This window comes from Pogona vitticeps, chromosome 1 (assembly GCF_051106095.1).
Source record: "Pogona vitticeps strain Pit_001003342236 chromosome 1, PviZW2.1, whole genome shotgun sequence".
NCBI lineage: Eukaryota > Metazoa > Chordata > Lepidosauria > Squamata > Agamidae > Pogona > Pogona vitticeps.
In genome coordinates this window covers 337,115,568-337,139,420 of record NC_135783.1, presented here as the reverse complement: position 1 = coordinate 337,139,420, position 23,853 = coordinate 337,115,568, and the positions used below count along the sequence as shown (strand labels likewise).

General features: G+C 42.3%; 1 protein-coding gene across 1 annotated transcript in view; it reads left to right on the top strand.

The window, feature by feature from the left end:
* SETD3 (SET domain containing 3, actin N3(tau)-histidine methyltransferase) overlaps positions 1-23,853 on the top strand; it is a 76,656-nt gene that overhangs the window by 9,788 nt on the left and 43,015 nt on the right. The window contains exons 2-6 of the mRNA XM_020812901.3: positions 1,249-1,358; positions 3,321-3,413; positions 6,667-6,815; positions 16,570-16,642; positions 17,942-18,198. Of these exons, the coding sequence (XP_020668560.3) occupies positions 1,256-1,358; positions 3,321-3,413; positions 6,667-6,815; positions 16,570-16,642; positions 17,942-18,198 (675 nt within the window). The 5' untranslated portion in view covers positions 1,249-1,255. The remainder of the gene's footprint in view (positions 1-1,248; positions 1,359-3,320; positions 3,414-6,666; positions 6,816-16,569; positions 16,643-17,941; positions 18,199-23,853) is intronic.

The following is a 23,853-nucleotide window of genomic DNA, read 5'->3' as shown; positions in this document are numbered from 1 at the left end:
TTTGTTTGTGTGTTGTATCCTTTATTTAGATGTACTGCCCATCCTTCTTTCCTTATTCTTCCTGCCCCAGTTTGGAATTTTGGGGGGGGGGTCATTAAAAAAACCACAACCAAAAAACATGTTTGCAGAATTTAGTTCTTATGCCTCAGGAGTTAATTGCTGTAGTGCATTCCTTTCCTTGACCTTTCGGGAGAGATACTTGGGAGATTATGTTTGCACCAATAAAGTAGATTGTGCAGCATTTTATTGATGACAATGTATTTTCAGTTTTTCATATCCACTGTCATACATCTAGGAGAAGTCACATTGCAGTAAATAAGGTTGTGAAACTGGCAAACTTACCTTTTTTGTAAAGGTGTTTTTTTTATTGCTGAGTGAGTGCCTTTTGAGGAAAAGTATTAAGTGCACTTTTTTGGTTGTCTGACAACTGCTGCACAGGAAGGAAGGGAATATATTTGTGTTTCATCAAGGAGAGATTTTTGATGGAGCAGAAGTTCAAAGTGTACATAGTGTAAAATCTGTGCCAGCAAGATTGAATGGAGATTGGTTAAACTTTGTACGTGATATTTTGTGCCAAGTTCTCTGGATCCTCTATATTTGGATATGTGCTGTAGCTGCATGTAGTCTAGCTAGCATATTTGTCAGCACTGTATCTTCCATGGAGAAGATCGCTGTAGTTTTCCAAAGTTTTATTTTAGGATACATATACACCAACTAAGATACAAAAATGTTATAAGCACTAAGTAAGCACTACTAGTTCAGTGTCTCAATCCTAAATGTATGGATGTAATTCCCATTGAAATAAATAGTTTTTTTCCAATTAAAATGTAGGACATTAGGTTTCTTTTCCTGTAATACATGGTTTGGTCAAATGTTTTGTTGCTTTTGCTTATTCCTGTGCTGCCAATGTGTATCTATCTTCATGAGGATCAGGCTTAATTTATACTACCATTTTTAAAAATACAGTATATGTACTGTATTAGGAATAAGTTTATTCTGGCAGAACATGTACTATATACTTTTCTCAATATATGTGGGTGCTGTATACTTCAGTTTTAGCTATTACTGATGACATATCAACTTGTTTTATCAGGTGTCCATTTTTTTTCTTAGAAAGCTTTGCCATTTTTGTTCGCTTCTAACTTTTCTTGTCTCTCCTCCCCACACATTTAATATGTAGGTATCATGGTATGAGCAATTTTGCTATGTAACCCTTCAACATTTATTTTATTATTTCTTTGCTTCAAGTTGTAACATGGGGAAGAAAAGCAGAGTGAAAACTCAGAAGTCGGGAACTGGAGCTACAGCAGCAGCATCTCCGAAGGAGATGTTGAATCTAATAAGCGAATTATTACAGAGTAAGTATGTTGCTTATAGCTTATGGAGTGATAAAGGAAGTTAGATAAGAATGTGAATGTGAAAAGAGTCAATGCTGAATTATTGCAAGGTAGTAGCTTTAGTAATTTATTTATAATTAATTTATTAATTTATTGCATCAAAACCAACAGAGGATCTATATCTTAGTAGGGATGTCATACAGTAGGACCACAATATCTGCATGGGATCGGTTTCAAACCTCTTCCCCCTGTTGATGTTAAAAAGCACATACATATATAGAAACGCTATATATAGCATAGTCTCTATTTCCTCTGGTGGCCAGTTCTGGTAATATGCGTTGGAAACACATATTTTTGTGTGTTTTTAATTTAATATTTTCAGGCAGTGGATAATTCAGACTGTGGGTTCTGATCCTTCAGATATGGTGGTATTACTGTAAGTGTATCCGAAACCAAATTTGATAGTACAGTGGTGCCTCGCATAGCGACGATAATCCGTGCAGCAAAAATTGCCGCAAAGTGATTTCGTCACTGTGCGATATTAAAAAGCCCATGAGAATGCATTGAAACCCCTTCAATGCATTCCTGTGGGCTTCAGACTCATCTTTAAGCGAAAATCCTCCATACGGCGGTCATTTTCGCTGTCCGGTAAGTGAGGAATCTGTCCCAGAAAACAGCGGGCAGCCATTTTTTTAACCAGGCGGCCATTTTGGAACCGCCGATCAGCTGTTAAAAATCATCACTTTGCGATGATCGGTAAGCAAAACAGGGTACCAATCATCGCAATGCGATTTTCCCCCATAGTGAACATTGCAATGCGATCGCAAAATCTTCGTCGCTATGCGATTTTGTCATTAAACGGGGCGCCCGTTAAGCAAGGCACCACTGTATTTGGACCAAATTTGATAGTTCCTGGTAGCTATAATAATAATTCTTAATACAGTGGTGCCCCGCATAGTGACGATAATCCGTTCTGGAAAAATCGTCGCTATGTGGATTTGTCACTATATGGAACAAATAGGAATGCATTAAAACACGTTTAATGTGTTCCTGTGGTAAAAAAACTAACCGTTATTTGCGAAAATCCTCTATACGGCCGCCATTTCCGCTGCCCGGTAAGCGAGGAATGGGCGCGAAAACACAGCGGGTGGCCATTTTTTTAACCCAGTGGCCATTTTGGAACCGCCGATCAGCTGTTCTAAAAACATCGCTATGCGAAAATCGGTAAGCGAAACAGCTTGCCGATCGTCGCAAAGCAATGTTTTACCATTTAAAACATTGCAATACGATCGCTTTTGCGATCGCAAAAACTTAATCACTATGCGGATTCGTCGTTAAATGGGGCGCCCGTTATGCGGGGCACCACTGTATTCAGAGGCCTATCGATTAGAAAGCAGAATGCAAGCTAAAGGACTTACCAATGCTTTCGAGGTATTTGCTACTCCCCAGAGTGACCTGTCCTCTGCTTCCCCACTTCTGCTGTCTCCTGACAACATTCTGACTATTCAGGGTTCAGTCAGTATATCCATTAATGTCACTTCCTAATGTCAATTCCTGATCGTTATTGGTGTACACTCTTTTTGTTTGGTACCATAACTGGAAAGGTGTCAGATGACATAGGAAAATCTTTTAAAAATGATTTGCCTGTTTGTGTGCTTTTTTTAAAGGGGAAAATAATTACTATATAGTATTTATGATGAATGTAACAGAGTTCCAGATATCCGTCCTAATGAGCTATTATAATTACCTGTTTTAAACTGGGGAAAAAATCTTTTCCCCTTTTTACTTCTTGTATATTCTATACTGTATATTGTAAAGGCCTTTAGTCAGAAACAATAAGTTGTAATATATGTTGCCCAGTAATCAGTGTTTTCTAATAAAACTGAATGTAAAAATCCACACATGATTCCTTTTTGGTGTGATGAATAAGGGGAATGCTAAATTGCAGTGAGCAGAGCATTAATTTGTTCTTTATCCTTCAAGAATGCAGCAGTCCAACTCCAGGTCCTGGAAAGGAGTGGGAAGAATATCAACAGATTCGACTTCTTGTTGAGAGAATCCGTAAAAAACAGAAAGGTAAATGGGAAAGGGGATTTCTTAACAATTTGACAATATACAGACATAACATAAAAATAAACAAAAACACACATATCTTACTATTAAATAAACATAACTAAAAATAGTGCACCCATCACCAGGACTAATAGAATTATATTTCCTTCAAACTTTTGATTATGATAACTTCCAAATGACATTATCTCTTGTTTGAGGAAATGGCCTTCACTAGAGATAGGCATGAACTGCTTGTTCAGCGGTTCTTGCCAGTTTATCAGCTGAACAGATGTTTGTTATTTCAAAGCCCTGCATCCTCTGGCAGGTGCCCACTTAAAGACAGCAGCCTGGCTTTCCTTCCTCACCTCTAGACACTGCCTCTTGAGTGCGTGCCTGCAGGCGGACACAGGGCTTTGATGCACCAAACCCCTGTTCAGCCAACAAATGAATCAGCACAGACCAGCAGTTCATGCCCATCTCTAGCTTCAATAATATGGAAAGGGGATTTCTGGTTGTTAATAATCACAAGTTGTCTTGGAACTGTATTTACCGTATTTGACGGCATATAAGATGACTGGGCGTATAAGACGACCCCAACATTTCCACTCAAAATCTAACATTTGTTATATACTCGCCGTATAAGACTACCCCCTCCCTCTGCCTTTTACCCTGCCGAGGGGCCAAAGAGGGAGGAGAAGGAAAGCAAGTTTCTGGGGCGGGCTACCAGCTGGGCAGAGGCCAGCGCCTGCTCGCTTGCCCAGCCTCTGGAAGTCTCCTCGGGAGCAGCGGTGCTGGCGATGAGCAGGGCAGCGCTGGCTTGTCGCAGGCACCGTTTGCTTCCAAGCTTCTCTCCGCCTGGGCAACATGGTGGTAGGTCACGGGGAAGAAGGAGGCGGTGCTGCTGCTGCTTTCCATGAGGGCAACTGTCCGAGGAAGTGACTGAGCCAGCGGGGACCGAGCTCCGCCCGCTTCCCGGGCTGGGCTCGCCTCTCCATGCTGCTTCCTGCTGCGCCATGCTGCGCCTGAGAGCTGGAGCCGCCCGCTGCCTTCTCGAGAGAAGAGGTGCCGCCTCCGCCGCCGCCTCTTCCTCCTCCCCCTCTTTCCTCCTTGCGGTATGTGCTGCCCGCTCTGGGTGCACCCGGCTTATAAGACGACCCCCCCCCACCTGGAGACATGTTTTTCAGGGCAAAAAAGTCATCTTATACACCGGCAAATACGGTAGTAGTTATCTGTTGCTCTGAAAACCAAAACTCAAATTTCAGCACAACACTGTTTGAAGGTCAGAGATAGGGACCTGGACCTGCCCCCCAACAGGGTACCAACTTCAGTTTCCAAACAAGGAGATGGTTTCCACACACATTTGTAAAAATGTTTTCCTCAAAAATGTAGTGACTATTATTCAGCATAATGTTTCTCAAGTTTAACTAAAAAGTTGAGGATGCATAATCTTAGTAGTACTGTGTTTCCCCGAAAATAAGACAGGGTCTTATATTAATTTTTGCTTCAAAAATGCATTAGGGCTTATTTTCAGGGAATGTTTTATTTTTTTCATGTACAACAATCTACATTTATTCAGATACAGTCATGTCAACTTCTTCTGGTTGCTGCACAATGGTGGAGGGCGGGGTTTCACTTAACAGGGGCTTATTTTTGGGGTAGGGCTTATATTACGAGCATCCTGAAAAATCATACTAGCGCTTATTTTCAGGTTAGGGCTTATTTTTGGGGAAACAGGATAAGTAAGTGGAAAATGTATTTTCTGTTAAAATCTGTATAAGAAATTGAATTGATAAAAACCTTGGGCAGTCCTATTTCATTACATTTACAAGTGGTAATTATTATGAACTCAACACGTTCATCTGTATTCAGCCCTGGTGGGGATTTTTTCCTGTCTTATTTGTGGCATCATAATAGCAAAAAACTAATCAGAGTATGTTTTGATTATGGGAAATTGTGATGATCAAATTATACATGTGGGATAGTGTGTTTTCATTTTATATGATGAAAAATCTCTTGGTAATTAAATAATATCACACTTTTTACAATCTAGAACTGCTGCTGTGGAACCATCCTTCTCAGTTATACAAAAAATATTTTCATAGTACTGTATTGTATAAAGGAGAGCATTGGTTGAAATCCTGTTGCATAGCAATGCTTGCATAACTAGAAGTTGCACAAAACATTGCAACATTTGCAGCGATGCAGAAGTCCTGTCCAGGAAGCAGTTCTGCAGATACAGTTGTGTAATCAGTTGCACAGTCAGTTGCATAAATTGTTGCACAATCAGGCATGCAGATGGCCCTGGGAAAACTTGTCATGAGCATACATGGATGTAACTTCATGCTACACCAAATGTGATAGAATTTGAAACATTACAATATATAAAAGCCTTAGCTTTTTTTTAATATTGTGGTAACACTTTATATTTCCCTATGACTTTCGTTGTCGTGCAGTCTTCTGTTTTATCCATTATTTGATTTATTTTATTCATTCCATTGTTTCATCTGGTTGGAGGCACAGAATGGTACAGTAGTACCTCGGTTTGCAAACGCCTCGGTTAACATAATTTTCGGTTTACAAACGGAAATCCATGCCCCAGTTTACGATTTTTTTCTGCAGTACGAAGGAAGTTTCCCCAGGATGCATTGTGCCTGGAGGTTTATAGCACTGCCCCCTATGGCAAACCGTGTTTCGGTTTATGAATTGTTTACATTACGTAATGTCCTCGATAACGCATTAAATTCGTAAACTGAGGTACTACTGTACTTGAAAATAAGGTTGTAATTTTGTAATGGTTTCTGTGAGTCCTCTCCAGATTTAAGCACTGAGGAGAGAAGAGAATGGAGTCAAATTCAGGTTGTGAATAATCATGTGGCATGGATTGTCAGTCAGTAGTAAGACAATAAAAGCAAAGATTGGAGTTGGTTGCAGTCACACTTCATATTGCAAGGTAGTCTTTCAAGAACGGTAGAAACAAAAATTACTCCTATGGATAAGCAAATTCTGCATTGACATTTTCAAAGTAATAAAATATATTAGTTTCAGAAGACAATACCAGTGAATACTCTTTGGCTGTAGGGCTGTTACCTAGTAAGCTACAAATAGAATAGGCCCATTGAACCAGTGGAACTAATAGAGTTGACTCATGAAATACCCACAAGTTCAATTACCTTATTCTAGTTGCAACTTACTACACTAAACAACATAATTTCAGCTTCTGTATCGTTAGCAGTTCACTGTGGGTATATATATATTTTGCCATTAATTGTGTGTGTAGGTTTGTCTGTTGTATTTGATGGGAAAAGAGAAGATTATTTTCCTGAACTAATTAAGTGGGCCAGAGAAAATGGTGCATCGACAGAGGGTTTTGAAGTGGCTAACTTTGGAGAAGAAGGTTTTGGTTTGAAAGCCACAAGAGAAATAAAAGTGAGTATAATAAAACTTTCATCAATATATTGCTGATGTATACAAATTACTTAATTTATTTCTTTACTTTGCATACTGTGTTTGGAAAACTAAACTTTCAGCAAGTTAGAATTACACAAGGCTTACTAAACAGTTGTTTTTGGTCAAAATAATGACTGATCTAGTTCAAGAACAGATTTTTGTATTCTCCTAACTACCAGAAATCTTAGATACATCTGCTTGGTGTGGTGAGTGTGGTCTTTCTCCAGTTGGGTCTGAGCTTTCAGCAGTCAGTTCTGTGACAAACCCAGACCTACTGGGATATGTCACACAGTTACACTAAGCTGCCACCAACCATTCCCTTTAAGAAGTCACACAGACCAGGGATGGATTTTTAAACAATAAAAGAATTAGGTTTATTTAAATACACACACAGGGATAATAAAATAATCAGGTGAATAGGATGAAGTAACGTGGCTTATTCTCACTCATACAAGCATACAGTTTGGTTCACCCAGAACCCTTACTTGAAGCACAGACCCTGAACCTATCAGTTCTGGCTAACCAACAGACACCTGAACCTATCAGGTTGGTACTCTGACACACAGAAGTACCCTGTCTGACACACAGACTCCCACAACAGCTTCTTCTTCCCAGCTGCTGCTTCGTCACAACCCAGTGTCTCCCAGCGTCTCTCAGCATCTCTCTCTCACCACACAGGCATCACATATTTATACAGTACAGCCCCTCCTCCTGATGTCCCGCCTTCCACTCCCCATAGGATGGAACTTTCCCTCCAAACCCATGACAGACAGGTAACACCAGTGCTGTATGTAACACCTCCCCTCTTTATAAGTTGTTTTGTAGGGGGAAAGCTAACGTGCTTTTCACCAAAAAACAACCTGTATAAAACACACACCAACAGTTATACATACCATATCATACTTACTTAAACTTACATTCTAAGTTAACCATAGCAAATAGGCATTTAAACATTTACCATATACATTACATCAATTTACCTTTATTCATACAAACCAAATTCAAAACAACAGGTACATTTTACTTCTTGTCATCATTATATATACACATAGTCCATGTTTCTTTCGCCGTCTTCATTCTTCAGGTCTTCTTGATAAGGCGTCAGCAACACAGTTCACTGACCCTCTGACCACCTTCACTTCAAAGTCATAGTCCAGTAGGTTTAAATCCCACCTCATAAGTTTGCTATTGTGGGTTTTCATTGTCTTTAACCATTGCAATGGTGAATGGTCAGTACACAGAATAAAATGTCTTCCCCAGATGTAAGGCTTGGCCTTCTGGATCGCGTAGACTATGGCCAAACACTCCTTCTCCACGGTTGCCAAATGTCTCTCACCTTTTTGAAGTTTCCTACTCAGGTAGGACACTGGATGCTGGTCACCATTCTCATCCTCCTGGCACAGAACTGCTCCTACCCCGCTGTTAGACGCATCTGTGTAGATGATGAACTCCCGGTCGAAGTCTGGAGCCCGCAGGACTGGATAGTTGATTAACGCCTCCTTCAACCTCTGGAACGCCGCCTCACAGTCGCTGGTCCACGGGATGCGGTCATCAGCCTTCTTCCTCGTCAGATCGGTCAGCGGAGCCGCAATCTCGCTAAACCTCGGGATGAACTTTCTGTAGTAGCCCACCAACCCAAGAAATGATTTGACTTTTTTCTTGGTGTTGGGTCTAGGCCAATCACGAACAGCTTCTATTTTGGCCTCCAGGGGTTTTATCATTCCTCCCCCTACCATGTGACCCAAGTATTTTATTTCTGGGCTACCCAGCTGACACTTGCTGGCCTTTACTGTTAGCCCTGCTGCACTTAACCTCTGCAGCACTAACTCCAGGTGTATCAGGTGATCTTCCCAGGTATTACTGAAGATCCCTATGTCGTCAATGTAGGCCACTGTAAAGTCACTGAGCCCTGCCAAGGTCTGATCCATCAGCCTTTGGAATGTGGCTGGTGCATTTCTGAGACCAAAGCTCAGGACTCGAAACTCATAGAGACCAAAAGGGCTGCAAAAGGCAGTCTTTTCTTGATCCCTGGGATCAATTCTTAATTGCCAATATCCCTTTACCAGGTCCAATGAGGAAATGAACCGACAACCCCCTATGGTTTCAATCAGGTTGTCTAGCCTGGGCATTGGGTAGGCATCAGGAGTGGTTACACGGTTTAATTTCCTGTAATCGACACAAAACCTAATGCTCCCATCAGGCTTGTCCACAAGGACTATCGGAGAGGACCAAGGACTAGAAGAGGGGACGATTATGTTCTCCCTAAGCATCTCGTCCAGCTCCTTCCGCACCTTGTCCCTATAGGGTCCCGTTACTCGGTATGGGGATACTGCCTGCGGGGGTGCATCCCCTGTGTGGATCCGATGCATCACTCCCTTCACTATCCCCGGCTTGTTGGAAAACACCTGTTGATATTTACTAAGCAGCATTTTTAGTTCTTGCTGCTGGTCTTGGGTGAGTGCAGGACTGATCTTTACCTCCTCTGGGTTGTATTTTACTTCCCCTCTACCCTCCCAGAAGGGTAATTCCGCTTCCTCACTCTCAGCTGCTTTTATCGCGAATAAAACCCTCTGTTCCCCTCTGTAGTAGGGTTTTAGGGCATTCACATGAACCACCCTCCTTGCTTGGTTCTCCTCCTGCTCTATTAGGTAGTTCAGGTCTGACATCTTGGAGATGACCCTATATGGTCCTGCCCATTTGAGCTGCAGTTTATTCTCTCTGCAGGGCCTAAGCCAAAGCACTTCCTCCCCTGGATCAAAGTGCCTCTCTCTAGCTTTGTGGTCATACCATGTTTTCTGTCTGACCTTCTGAGCTTGCAGGTTTTCTGCTGCCAGCTCTAGATTTCTCCTTAGGTCATTCATCAAGGTGTCTATGTAAGTCACAACGTCTTGTGGGTCATCCTGGGTGATCTGCTCCCAATTTTCTTTGATCAAATCAAGGGGCCCTTTCACCCTTCTCCCAAATAAAAGTTCAAATGGACTGAACCCGGTACTGGCTTGTGGCACTGATCGATAAGCAAACAAAAGGGATTGCAGCTTCTGGTCCCAATTGTTTGGATTCTCTGCCAAGTAAGCCCTAATCATGCGCCTTAGAGTCCCATTGAACTTCTCAGTTAACCCATTGCTTTCCGGATGATAGGCAGTGGTTTCCTTGTGCTTAATTCCACAGATTTGCCATAAGCGTTTCATGAGCTTTGATGTGAACGATGCTCCCAAATCTGTGATTATCTCTGAGGCAAATCCCATCCTGGACATATACCCCACCAAAGCATCGGCCACTGTGTTAGTTTCAATGTTAGTCAAGGGTATGGCTTCAGGATACCTTGTGGCATGGTCCACAATTGTTAGAATGAACCTGTTCCCCCTCTTTGTGGCCTTGGGCAAAGGTCCCACAATATCCACCCCTATGCATTTGAACGGAGTGTCAATCACAGGCAAAGGGCACAACTTTGCTTTGGTCCTGTCGCGGTTATTCCCCTGCCTTTGACACACATCACATTGTTTACAGAACTCCCTGATCTGCTTCCCTATGTCAGGCCAGTAGAAATTCTGTGTGATTCTCTGCTGTGTTTTGTTCACTCCTAAGTGTGCAGCAAACATGTCAGAGTGACCCCTTTGTAAGATCATGGGGCGATACTTTTCAGGTACCACCAGCTGACTTCTGATCCCATCTCCCCCTTTTGCGATATTCCTCAGGGTTTCTCTATATAAAATCCCCTTTTTCTCCAGAAATCTCACTGGGGTTTCAGGTGTTAGCTGGGCGTCAGTCACCTGTTCAAAACACTTTTGGAGAGTGGCGTCTGCCTTTTGCTCCTGTCCAAATCTGCTGTCTGTGGTTAAGGTTTCCACCACAGCTTTTGAACTCCCCTCTGCTTCCGCCTCTGGCTCATCATTACCCCCCTGAACTGTCCCCATGGTGGCTTGTGAGCGTGTAATCACTAGCACCCGTTTCACATGTTCAGCCAGGTCATTTCCCACGAGCACGGCTGCTGGCAGAGTCGATGAAATCGCTAGCCGCCAATCTCCCCTCCAGCCTTGAAAGTTGACAGGTACCTCTGCTACTGGCAGAGAGATTACCTGCCCCTCAATCCCTGCCACCTTTATGCTCTCATTTGGGATTATAAACTCCCTAGGGATGATATCTGGATGGCACAGGGTTACCTGGGAACAAGTGTCCCGCAGCCCCCTATACTGACGGTCAAGTATTCCTACGTCCACTCCTGCTGTCTCAAACAATTGAGAATCTGTTTTCACCAGCAAGCAGCGCTTTACCTCTATAAGAGGACCATTTTCCTCAGCCTGATCAGCATAGGTAGCTGTTCCAGACTGAGTAGCCATGGCAACAGGCTCCCTCAGTGACACTGAGCCTTGCTCTTTCTGGACACAGAACACAGCTTTTGGCTTGGTCCCACTAGACTCCTGAGGCACCATTCCTTTTAGCTGCTTTAATTTCTGACACTCTGAGATCAGATGACCCTTTCCCTGACAGAAATAACATTTTCTGGTGTATTTTGATTCTCTCTCATCTTGTTTTGGTTTTCCCTCCAAAATCTGAGGTCTTAGTTTCATGTCTGAGGGCTTCCCTTCACCATGGGCCCCTCCCCCTTGCTGGCTTTTCCCTTTTATTCTCAAATCCAGCTCCTTTTGCTTGGCCTCAAACTCAGCCCTGATCTGTAAAATTTCTTCCTCAGCCCTAGCTTTTATCTCTTTTACTTTTTCTTCAGTCTTATCTCTGATTTCTTTTAATTTAATGTCTTTTTGCTGAGTATATTTTTCAAGATCTTGCTCACTTTGTCTGACCTGAGCCTCATACTTTTCCTTCTTTGACATTTCTTCCCCTGATAAATTGTTAATAAACTTATTTAGGAACTTCAATTCCAATTGTACCAGTCTAATTTGGTGTTTCAGTTCCATCTCTTTTATCCTCATGGCCATTCCCCTTTTCTTGGCATCTGCCTCTGCCTGACAGATTTCAGCTCTTTCTTTTCTTCTGATTTCCATTTCCCTCACCCTCAGTTCATGCTGTTGGGCTAGGAGTATTTTTCTGAGTTCTGGGTTTTGTTCTCCCGTGCTGTCACCTTGCACTGAGCCAAATTCATCCTCAGAACCTTGGTCAACCTGGGGGTCTTTCACTTCATTCATGTCTGCTACTTGGCTTCGAGTCAAGGGCATAATCCCCCCTCAGAACAGGCTGCTTTAAAAAGTCAAGCCTCAAAATAAAACGACCACTTTTTTCCTTTTTGCCTCAGAACCAGCTCTCCCTAGAGATTGCTGCTGTTCTTCAGCACTAAATTGCAACAGTATCGAGTCAGAGCCTACCCCCCTCTGCTGGGCCTCTCAGCTGGCAAGCTAGCTCGCTGTTGCTACGCAGTTTTGCCTCAGCTTTTTCCCGCCAAAACTAGGCTGCCTCAGAGCACCTTAATCTAAGTCTCCCCAGTTGGCACGTTCTTCTACTAGCGCACCTCCCCGTGAGGTACACCTAGAAGATTACCTACGCGCCTCAGACTGTCCCTGACTAGACCCCCCTTGCTCTGGGCACACTTGCCAAGGTTTTGCTGGACCACTGGACAACTGGACCAGTCGTATCCCACCCGCTGGACACCAATCAATGTGACAAACCCAGACCTACTGGGATATGTCACACAGTTACACTAAGCTGCCACCAACCATTCCCTTTAAGAAGTCACACAGACCAGGGATGGATTTTTAAACAATAAAAGAATTAGGTTTATTTAAATACACACACAGGGATAATAAAATAATCAGGTGAATAGGATGAAGTAACGTGGCTTATTCTCACTCATACAAGCATACAGTTTGGTTCACCCAGAACCCTTACTTGAAGCACAGACCCTGAACCTATCAGTTCTGGCTAACCAACAGACACCTGAACCTATCAGGTTGGTACTCTGACACACAGAAGTACCCTGTCTGACACACAGACTCCCACAACAGCTTCTTCTTCCCAGCTGCTGCTTCGTCACAACCCAGTGTCTCCCAGCGTCTCTCAGCATCTCTCTCTCACCACACAGGCATCACATATTTATACAGTACAGCCCCTCCTCCTGATGTCCCGCCTTCCACTCCCCATAGGATGGAACTTTCCCTCCAAACCCATGACAGACAGGTAACACCAGTGCTGTATGTAACAAGTTCAACATATTTTGCTGCATTTCTACCTTATCTTTCATTTTGAGAGATCAAAATGAATGACGTACATAAAATTCCCAGGTAGTATTCTATCAAGGCTTGGGCTTATTAAGTTTCAGCAGATTATTGTATCATTATAGCTCTAAACAACACCCAAACTTTGCAGCTTTGGGTATGTAATTTGGAAATGTTCAAATGGGGCCATATGAACACAGCACATTTCACTGAATGCAGGCTAAGATATGGAAAAGATATTTATGGAAGAAATATATCCAGGGCTTGAAAAATCCACTCGTCCACTTGTGTATGACGAGTGAAAAAAATACTGCATGACAAGCCACAGTTTCCTCCCTCCCTTCCGCCTTGCCTCCTTACCCTCAGTCCGTCTCTCTCTGATCCTGCAGTCCTCCCCTCCCCCTTTCCATTGCAAAAGGAAAAACAGCCCTTGCGAGAAGAGAGTTTGATCGGCACATATATAGTTGTGCAGGAGAATGTAGAGTAGTTCCATGCTGGAGAATATGGAGATTCCGTGCTCCCAGTTTCAACCGAACGACCTGGCTCCTTAAGAAGCCGGGCGCTTTTGCTTTCAGATTTATTTTTGCTGGAGACATTCAAAAGAAAGGCATTCAAAATACAAGCTTCATGGCCCCACAGGCACGCAGGTAATAAAGCAACTCAAGTCTGAGGGTATATTTTAGGTTTGTATGCATTTTTATGTAGAAAGTACCTAGTTTAAATTTAAATTTGAGTTTAAACATAAATTGCAAGGCTATAGTACGGTCCTGCTGACTGGTGAAATTTTTGACTGACTGTTGAGACATTCTAAGTTTTTTCAAGCCCTGAATAAATCATAACCAACGTACCCTTTCATTTTGAGCTCCGCTGAGTGGGGCTCTGCCTCTAACATGTGCGACTTCTCTGCATGCGTGCATTACTCCACCCGCCACACACAGGAGATTCTGTCTCATTCAGAATCAAAGGGGCTTCATGGAGGAGGAGGAAAGCTGAATGGAGGGGTGCAGTTACGCGTGCAGTCACATATTGTAGAGAACCTTGAGCGTAACCAATGTTCCCTCTAATTTTATGTCATGCTGCATAGAAGCCTCGTTCCCTGTGTGCGGTAGTGGGTGGGGCTTCATTTGAAATGGGACGTAAAGAAACTAGCTGCCAGTGTGCAGCTCCAGTGGAGATCTGGGCGAGTGTGCGCGCTGCTTAGAAGAAATATTGGTCATAACTTAAATTTAGTCTACAATACTTCCATGAAACGACATTAGTTAAAACTATTAAGATGGATTAAGAATAATTGCTCTCAAATGTAATTTTGGTAAATGGTTTAGGGTCTCTGTCATCATTACTGTATTCCGTAGTTGGGAATAGTAGTAATGTAATTTAAAGATATGTTCTCGAACTATTATGACCCCCCCTCTTTTAATTGCTTGCCTCTTCTTCTCCTGTAGTCTTCTTAGTCAATCACTTTGAGAGCAGCTGCTTCCTAGTCTCCCCACTAGAAAACAGAGGTTTTCTGATGTTACAGGATTTCTCTGTTTTTTTTTTCAGCTAAAAAGCACTGTGTGGTGTCTGCCCCAGTGCCTACTTCCCTCTGCTTTTACCTTCCTGTCACTGAGAGAAGTAGGGGAGTGAGGATTATCAATTGCTGTAAAGTTGTGTTACCGTATTTTTTTCATGTATAAAAATGACACTTTTTCCTAAAATAATTAAAGGAAAAATTGAGGGTCACTTTATACTCAGAAGTCAGGGGAAAGGGATCAAAGCGCTTTGATCCCTGCTTTCCCCCTCCACGTTTTGCAAAGAAAATGGAGGGGGAAACCGATTTCTATTTTCCCCCTACATTTTTGTTGCAAAAAACAGCTTTCCCCCTCCACGTTCTGCAGAGAAAATGGAAGGGGAAAGCGATTTCTGCTTTCTCCCTACGTTTTCATTGTAGAACGTTTGCAACAAAAATGTGTGGGAAAACAGAAATCGCTTTTCCCCTCCATTTTCTTTGCAAAGCGTGGAGGGGGAAAGGTGATTTTTACAACAAAAATGTAGGAGGACAGTGGGAATCGCTTTCCCCCTCCACTTTCTTAGATAGAAAAAAAAATTGGGTTAGAAAATGGGGGTCTTGTACATGGGGGCATCTTATACATGAAAAAATATGGTACTTTTCCTGTCAGCAAGTTAGATCTGCAGCAGGCAGGGTGGATTTAAATTTTTTTAAAAACCAGATTTTTTGTGAATTTAAATTTAAAAATCAATTTTTAAAATTTAAATTATGATTTATACGGTAATTTAAATCAATTTGATTTTTTTTTAAAAAATAGTTGATTTTTATCCACCTTGCAGCAGGGCTTACTAACTAGTTGTTTTTGTTGGCATGTAGTTTCTTAGTAGTATAGTGGTGCCTTGCATAGCGATCGCTCCATATAGCTATGAAATTGCTTTGCGATGGACATTTTTGCGATCGCTTTACGATGGTCCCTATGGGGAAAATTCACTTTGTGATGATCGCAAGAAAGCAATCGTCGCAAAGCCCCCATTTTCGGCCAGCTGATTGGCGGTTTCAAAATGGCCGCCAGGTGAACAAAATGGCTGCCCGCTGTTTTGCCTTGCTTTAGAGGCACCGAAAATGGCCGCCCGTATGAAGGATCTTCGCTTTAAGGTTAGTTTTTAGCCCATAGGAACGCATTAATCAGGTTTAATGCGTTTCTATGGGCTTTTTAATATCGCTTAGCGATGAAATCACTTAGCAGCGATTTTTGCTGCACGGATTAACATCACTAAGCGAGGCACCACTGTATGTGATCGTTGAGAAGCTGCTACCATAGGTTGGATATCATCATTTGAAACCACATAGTTATATTTTATTATTAAATACTAAATCCTTAATAGTACATACAAAAATATTGCTACTAGTTCTTCGAGAAAAAGCAACAGATGCAAATAACCTAAAATGGCAGTATCTGCTCTCCTGAATTTATATATAGGGAAACAGCAATACTTGGATAACAACCCTGGCTTATGAACCAGGCAGGTAGGTATGTCACCCAAAAACAGTAGGAAAAAAGTAGCCTTTTCTCGATCCACAAACTACCCATGGATAAAAGTTCTCACGCTGAGGTATTTATCCTCTAGAATGGCAGTTCTCAACCATTTGCTCTCCAGAATTTGTTTTGGGCTTCATTTCTCAGCATCCCTGATCATGGGTCATTTTGGACTTTGAGAGGTTGAAGTCCGAAACATCTAGAAGGCAATACGTTGAGAACCATTGCACTAAGATGCTCATCTGAAAGCAGATACTGTTCACCAGAGAAGTGACATTTCATAAGTCTGTTTTATTATATACATGAAAAAAATGTAAGTAGCTAGGAACACCATTTTCTAATTATAAATGGTGCACTTAAGGACACAAGACAGCACCTTAATAGTGGCAATTTGCCACTTCAACTTACACAGTTTTCTTTATGCAAGTGTAAAACAACACTAGGATTCTGATTAATGTGTGTTAATTCAGTGTTAATTATTTTATTGCTTTTTTACTCAGTGCATGTTGTGCATAGTGTGAACTTTCAGTTGGTTTTTTTTAGGCAGAAGAACTTTTTCTGTGGGTTCCCAGAAAATTGCTGATGACTGTTGAGTCAGCTAAAAATTCAATATTGGGTAAGATGAGATTTTGAAAGTGTTTAAAATATGCCCATAATATTTTGTAGAGTAGGTTCTCCATGAGCACAGTAAGGTATATCATTGGATTTACAGTGGTGTCAGTGCTACATATTATCTGCACAGGTGGAACATTGGTCAGGATCTGTGGGTGACGTGCAGAGTTCTGACTAGAGATTGGGGTATTCATATACAAATACAAATATCCCCACATAGTGGTGTCCATCGGTGGCAGAGGCCTTGCTCATCCCTCCAATAGCTCCCAGAGCCCCGCTGATTTCCTGCTCGGCTGACCACTCCAGGCGAGGGAAGGGAGGACGAGTCTCCCTGCACGACCACTGAGTGGCCAGCCAAGCAGGAAGAGAGCAGTGGTCTGGGAGTGATTGGAAGGATGAGTAAGGCTGCTGCCGGACGCGTGAGTGGACAGTCCATCCCCAGGGGGCGGGCCCTTGTTAACTCCAGCTGTGTGGGGTTATCTGTATATGAAGGTGAATACCTCCATCTCCAGTTCTGACTTCAGACTGTGCAATAATAGCAGCTAAAATGTGATCTGTCAATTTTGAAGTAAATAAAATGTGGTGGGAAAAATAAATGTATTTGGAAAGATGAGTTTAGTTCTTGTAATGAAAACCTGCTATGGGCTAAGCATGTGTTTAAGGGTTACCCTTTAATTCAAAGTATACATCTGCCCATGAATCTGTAATGAAAACAGTTGGCGCACGTTGGAGATCTTAGGGATTTAATTAAAAAGAAAGTAGATTGCATGAGCTTGCTGTCTGTTGAGCCACGAGCTAGTGAGCTTATTGCTACTCTTGGAACATGGAAGAATGAGGAGCAAACTATCCTTTTATTTCTTGATGCTTACTTAATAATAGGTAGCTATCCCCTGCTGTTCTCTTTGTAGAGATGAATTTCATCCATAACGCATTCATTCAAGGCAGTACCCAATATATTATAATAATCATGTCCCGTCAAGTCAATTATGACTTATAGTGACCCTTTTCAGGGTTTTCCAGGTAGAGAATACTCAGAGGTTGTTTACCATTCCCTTTTGGCGGTGCTCTGGAACTGTGCAGCTTGCCCAAAGCCACACAGGCCGGCTCTTCTCCCAGGAGGTACAGTGGCTCTGCAGCCAGATACCAGAGAAATACATCAAATCACATTTGTTTGTGTCAGTGTGAGACTGGTCTTGTTTCATTAGAGATTTTTAAAATGACTTGATATGCCATATGATTGACATTGGCCAAGTGTATGTTAGTCATAATGGAAAAGATTAAGATTTCCTTTGGAATTTTCTAGGGTCCTTGTATTCTCAAGACCGAATTCTTCAAGCCATGGGCAACATCACATTAGCATTCCACCTTCTCTGTGAACGATGCAACCCCAATTCTTTCTGGCTGCCTTATATCCAAACTCTACCAAATGAATACAATACCCCTCTTTACTTCGAAGAAGACGAGGTTCAGTATCTTCATTCAACTCAGGCCATACATGATGTCTTCAGCCAGTATAAAAACACTGCTCGACAGTATGCTTATTTCTACAAAGTTATTCAGGTAAATATATAGAACAGAACCTATAAAACATAAAAGTGTGATTTTTTAAAACAAATGTGTTATTATTAAGCATCTTAAAGGTCTGACTGCTGCAGAAATGTTTGTGTATTGTCCAATCAATGTCAGTAATGATTTTTCCTTCTTATTTATCTCTGTCACTGTAATAAAATTTTGGTTGTTGTTATGGGGCTGTGTGTGTGGCTACCTGTTACATATGAGATGGCTTTTAGTAGGAGTGCAGTGCATTTTTGTATTCTTGTGTGGACATGCTTATTTTGGCATTTCTCTGAGATTTAAAAGGAAAGATTGAGTTTTGTTATCACTCCAATTGTGGTGCCAAATATGTCACTTTATTTTCTGTGGATGAAATTCTGTCTCTGTCCTGTTTCTATTCTGAAGAAAAATATGGCAGTAGGCACTAGTGTTGTCTCTGAATTAGGAATTAAATCTGCTTCCTTTCCCTAATAAGCAACTGAGCATCTGTAAAATCCTTTTTTTTTTTAGTTGTTCATTGGTCACATCACAGTGTAGTGGCAATTTGAAATCTGGTTTGGCAAATAATGTGGCATGTATTTCTGGACAATACTTATTCCTGTCTAATGTATGAAAATATCTCTCTGTTCTTCTTTTTCTCTTGTATACAAATCGACATATAATCTTTTACCTGGCATAACATATTCTTGAAAATCCCTGAACTGAGAGAGACTCCTATCTAAAAGCCTGGAAAGTGGTGTTTACAGTACTGAACAAAATGAGTTGATGGTCCAATTCATTATAAGGCAGCTTCTTGTGTTTGTCTTGTCAGTCAGATAATTTTTAACAAAGGGCACGTTTGTGGTTCTAAACAGTAGTGTTATGGTTCAGTGGTAAAATAGTCCTGCATTGATTCCAGTGTCAACATGGATAGAGAACTAAGTTAGCAGTTTGAACAATTCAGGAGTGACATACTTCGATGTCAGCGTACTCCCCTGGTGTTAGGAAGTATAAATGTGATTGCACTCAAAATTGACAAGATTTGTAAGGAATATAATGTTCACTTTCTATGCTAAACAAGTCTACTTTTTTGCTACATGTTTTGAACCCAATGCCTTACGATGATCTCTTATTAACCACAGTTATCATTTCCACATTCTGAGATTAAATAGCTGAAATTAAAAGAGTGTGTATGTCCTGTAGACATCCTTCAGTCTCGAGAGACTATGGTAACATGCTCTGAATTGAGGTCTTGGAACAGTGTCTAGTGTGGCTGAGAAGGCCAATTCAAGAATGACCATCCCTTCCACACTGAATGCAAATACAATCTGTCCCCTGTCCAGCTCCCTGATCTTGCTACTTTTGGGACTGCCTCTTTGCCTCAGCCTGCTGGACAAGGGTCTCTTCAAAATAGGAGAGGCCATGATGCACTGCCTACCTTCAGGCTGAATGCTCAGATGTCAATGTTTCCCATCTGTTGAGGTTCATTTCTAAGGCCATCAGATCCCACTTGCAGATATCTTTGTATCCAGCTGTAGTCTCCCTCTGGGACAATTTCCCTGCACTAATTTCTCCATACAGGAGATCTTTTGGAATCCGACCACATGCCCAAGCCAACATAGACGCCGTGTATGTGAATAGCTGGAAAATCTTAGTAGTACCTTTTCTGATCTTTGCTCATTCTGTTTTCATCACAAAGAGGCAAATGGTTAATCAGTTTCAGTGTCAAGAGAATATCAACATTATTGAGCAAGCAATTCTGTGGCTCAAATTTGGTTCTGTTCTGTGTCCTTCATACACTTTTTTTGGTTCTGACAGAATTTCTGTAAGCAAAATCCTGTTTAAGAACATACAGTGATATGGAATGAATCCTGCATGTTGGGTTGGTGGCATCATTACAGTTGATCTAGACCTGGCACACGTATTTTGAAGAAGAAAAGTTTCCCTTGCTAGTGATTTATAGCCTTCTCCTATCAATATCTCCTCTGGTAGTTGGTCTGTCTTTGGAGGCAAATGGTTAGTTAGATGTAATATATAATGGTGTTTGTGGGTAGAGGCTTTAATTTCTGTGTTGTCCTCAGGCATGAGAAAAGGCACAGGAAGCTGTTGCATCATTGTTGTGAGTGTACAGTGGTGCCCCGCATAGCGACAATAATCCATTCCGGAAAAATCGTCGCTATGTGGATTTGTCGCTTTACGGAACAAAAAAGCCCATAGGAATGCATTAAAACACGTTTAATGTGTTCCTATGGGCTAAAAACTCACAGTTATGCGAAAATCCTCCATACGGCCACCATTTTCACTGCCCGGTAAGCGAGGAATGGGCATGAAAACACAGCAGGCGGCCGTTTTTTTAACCTGGTGGCCATTTTGGAACCGCCGATCAGCTGTTCTAAAAACATCGCTATGTGAAAATCGGTAAGCGAAACAGCTTGCCGATCATCGCAAAGCGATGTTTTACCATTTAAAACGGGGCGCCCGTTATGCAGGGCACCACTGTATTGGCTAATGGAATAGGCCGCTGAGAAAGAACCCAATACCTGTAGTTTGCATACTAGGTCCAGGGGTAAAATGTCACTATTACTGTTAGGCCACTCTACCAAGGGACTCTACCACTCTACCAAGGGATTCATCTAGGACTGAGGTCATCAGCATAGTGCAGTTGATCCCAAGGTGCTTCTGTCTGCCAGCTGTGCAGAACTGGCAAGCACATAGATGGTTTGGGGGTTAGACAAAGCAATAGAAGGGAACGTACCTTTTCATTGCCACAATTGCTGTTGATGTCTTCTGTATTACCACCACCCATTCTCAATTCATATGCAGTTGTTTATCTCCTAGCATATTTTTTTCTCACACATCAGTCTTAGTTTTCCAGAGTAACAGCTGTAATGTCACAGTGTATAAGCAAGGTTTATATTGCTAACACAAGAAAATAAATGCCATTTGAGTATAGTGTATTGGCAGAACATCCTATCAAGCTTCATTTTGTAAAACCTCAGGCAAATACTTCATAGGTATTCAGTCACATTAGTCCTTGATTGGAAATGGTGTCTTCGGTATAAAGATGGTTGCACCATACAGCAATATGTTTCACCCATCTCTGTTTATGAAACAAAATCTCAGTTGAAACATAATCTACTTCCTGTCTCTCTTTATTGAATTGTAATATCTATTTACAATTATTGAGAACATTTTTAATACTTTGAAATGAAACTTTTGTACAGTACATAATGTTGTTATAAAAACACTTTGAAAAGTAGGTTGGATGAAATAGTCCCATTTTGCCTTTAAAACTATGTGAGTTTTTCTTTTTAAAAATTGAGGTTATGAAAAATATCAGTACTGTGTTTCCATAGTATCAATGGTAATCTCATGAGCATAGTCCCTTCCTTCATTTTAGACTCTGTGTTCACACAAATGTTGGTCTTGTTTCCTTGCTTCAGGACTCTAGGTTGCTCTTAAGTTGGATAGTAGCTCTCGGTGGCATTTATAATTTGGCTAGTTCAAGCCATGCCTGGACAAATCTAAGATACTTGTAATAGAACTGTGAAGGGTTGAAAGATTCATATCTCTTTTTTTCAGAACAGAAGGCACTGTATTAATGAGATGCCAATGTCACAGATAAGTTCTAGCATTAAAGAAAAGAAAGCTGGCAGCACAAGGCATCTAGTGTTGTTTTCAGCTGATGGGTTAACTGATCTCCATGCTTGCCATATGTTATCCCAGTGCTAAGTTAGTAAAATGTACCTCTGAATGACATGATATCTAGATTATAACTTACATGTAGTGCTGGCATTCAAAAGTAGACAAGTGTGATTGTCAGCTTGCCAGCATTTCCATGTGAGAGAAATATTTGGAGGAACAATGGGATGTCTGTTTATGTACTTTAAGCAGAGTCTTTTAAAATAATGTATTAGGACAGTCTTGCTCTTGTCTGAATTGTGGCAGCATTGCTTGTCAGAAAAATGTCAAATCCAGCTCAGGTTCATCCAATCCTGCGCTTATTCTATTTGGCCTAGCTGGACAGGTAAAATGCCAATCTGCAGACCTACTTACCTCTTTATTAGGTTTAATTAATATTTTTTCGCTTTAGCAAGTTGTGAATGGCAACAGATAGCTCCAAACTGGGATTGCTGAGAAACTAGATAAATATATTAGCAGACTCTGGGTAATCCTGATGTTTTTAGAAAGGCAGAAAGACATTTCAAAAAAGGCATAGGTGGAACTCCAGAACAAATCAGATGTGGTCTGAGCATGCTTATTAGCCACAAACCATGGAGTATCAAATAGGATCTGAAAAAAGTAGCAGTAGATACGTATTCTGTGAGCAGTGTCATAGAAAATGGGGAACCAGAAAGGCTGAAATAACATTTCCTAGATATTTTCCTCTTCATCTCAAGACATGGTGACTTCTCCACATTATCCTTGTAACAGTCCTGTGAGATTAATTAGGCTTAAAGAAAAAGACGAGTACCCAGTGGTGTATCCTATGCTGATAGAATCAGGATTTTCTACTTCTTCTTCCCCTCTCACTATAATGTTTCATGATGCGAAAACTCTACTTCAAAGGATTTCTCAGTTTTCTGTGGCATGTTTTGAGGATTTATAGGAGAGAGAAAAGTTTTTGAAGTGTAATTGATGGTAGGATCCAGCACAAGTATGTCACTGGATCCTGATTGTTGACCGGCCTACAGACTGGCTGACCTGAGATTTAAACCAGGGATCTCAAACATGCGGCCATTTGCAGCCCGCCGGGTGATAGTTTGTGGCCCCCGCCTTGCCTGCCCCCCCCAAAGCGCCCACACGTCCTCTGCTGTCAAGAGTAAAAAAAAACCTCTCCTCGCTCTCTGGCTGTCTCCCAAGACAGCGCCTCTTGCACCCTCCATCTGGAACTGCAGCCAGACCGCCTCTCTTCCAGCTGGCAGGCTGCAGAGTTCTGGATGGAGGGTGCAAGAGGCGCTGTCTTGGGGGAGAGCTGGCAAGCGACGTGCGCTGCCTGCCCTTTTCCCCAAGCACCTGAGCCGCTGCCACGCGATGCCTGAGAGCAGAGCTCGCTCCCATCCTGTCCTCAAAGAGCGCCTCCAAGCCGCCAACAGCAACTGCCGCCTCTTCCAGGGAAGCGGCTCTCTGGCTCTCTTTCTTGGCATCCCCAGCACCAGCCTGGCTAGCGGCCGCCTCAGCACCCAGCGGTGCTTCTTCCTCCTCCTCCTTGTCCTGCTTCAGCCGCCTTGGCTCTGGAGGCTGCCTGGGCTCGCCTCACAAAGTTTGCTCCTCTGTCGTGGTGGAGGGAGCTGCTGCTGCTGAGTGCATCTTTTTTTGAGGGGGGCCCTCAGAAGAAGGTTGCTGGACCTCCGTGTGTGTGTGTGTGCGCATGCAGGCACCTGTGGGGGGCCCATCCCGTTCTGATTATTTTATAGGTACCGATGGTGGCTTTTCTCCTTTGGCAAGGTGATTCTATGAGGGTTTATTTTATGTTGTGCCCTCCTCTTCCCTGCTAGGCGGTTGCCGGTGCCCCCTCCCTTCTCCGCTTCTTCATCCTGCTGGTGGTAGTGGTGGTGGGAGTGAAGAAGGAGCTGGAGGGGGTCATGGCCGGCGACGAGGACTCGCGCGCTTCTCCTCCTCCTCCTCGGAGCCCCTGCCAGGCTAAGGAAACTCCTGGGCAACTTCCTCGGGCTCTTGCTC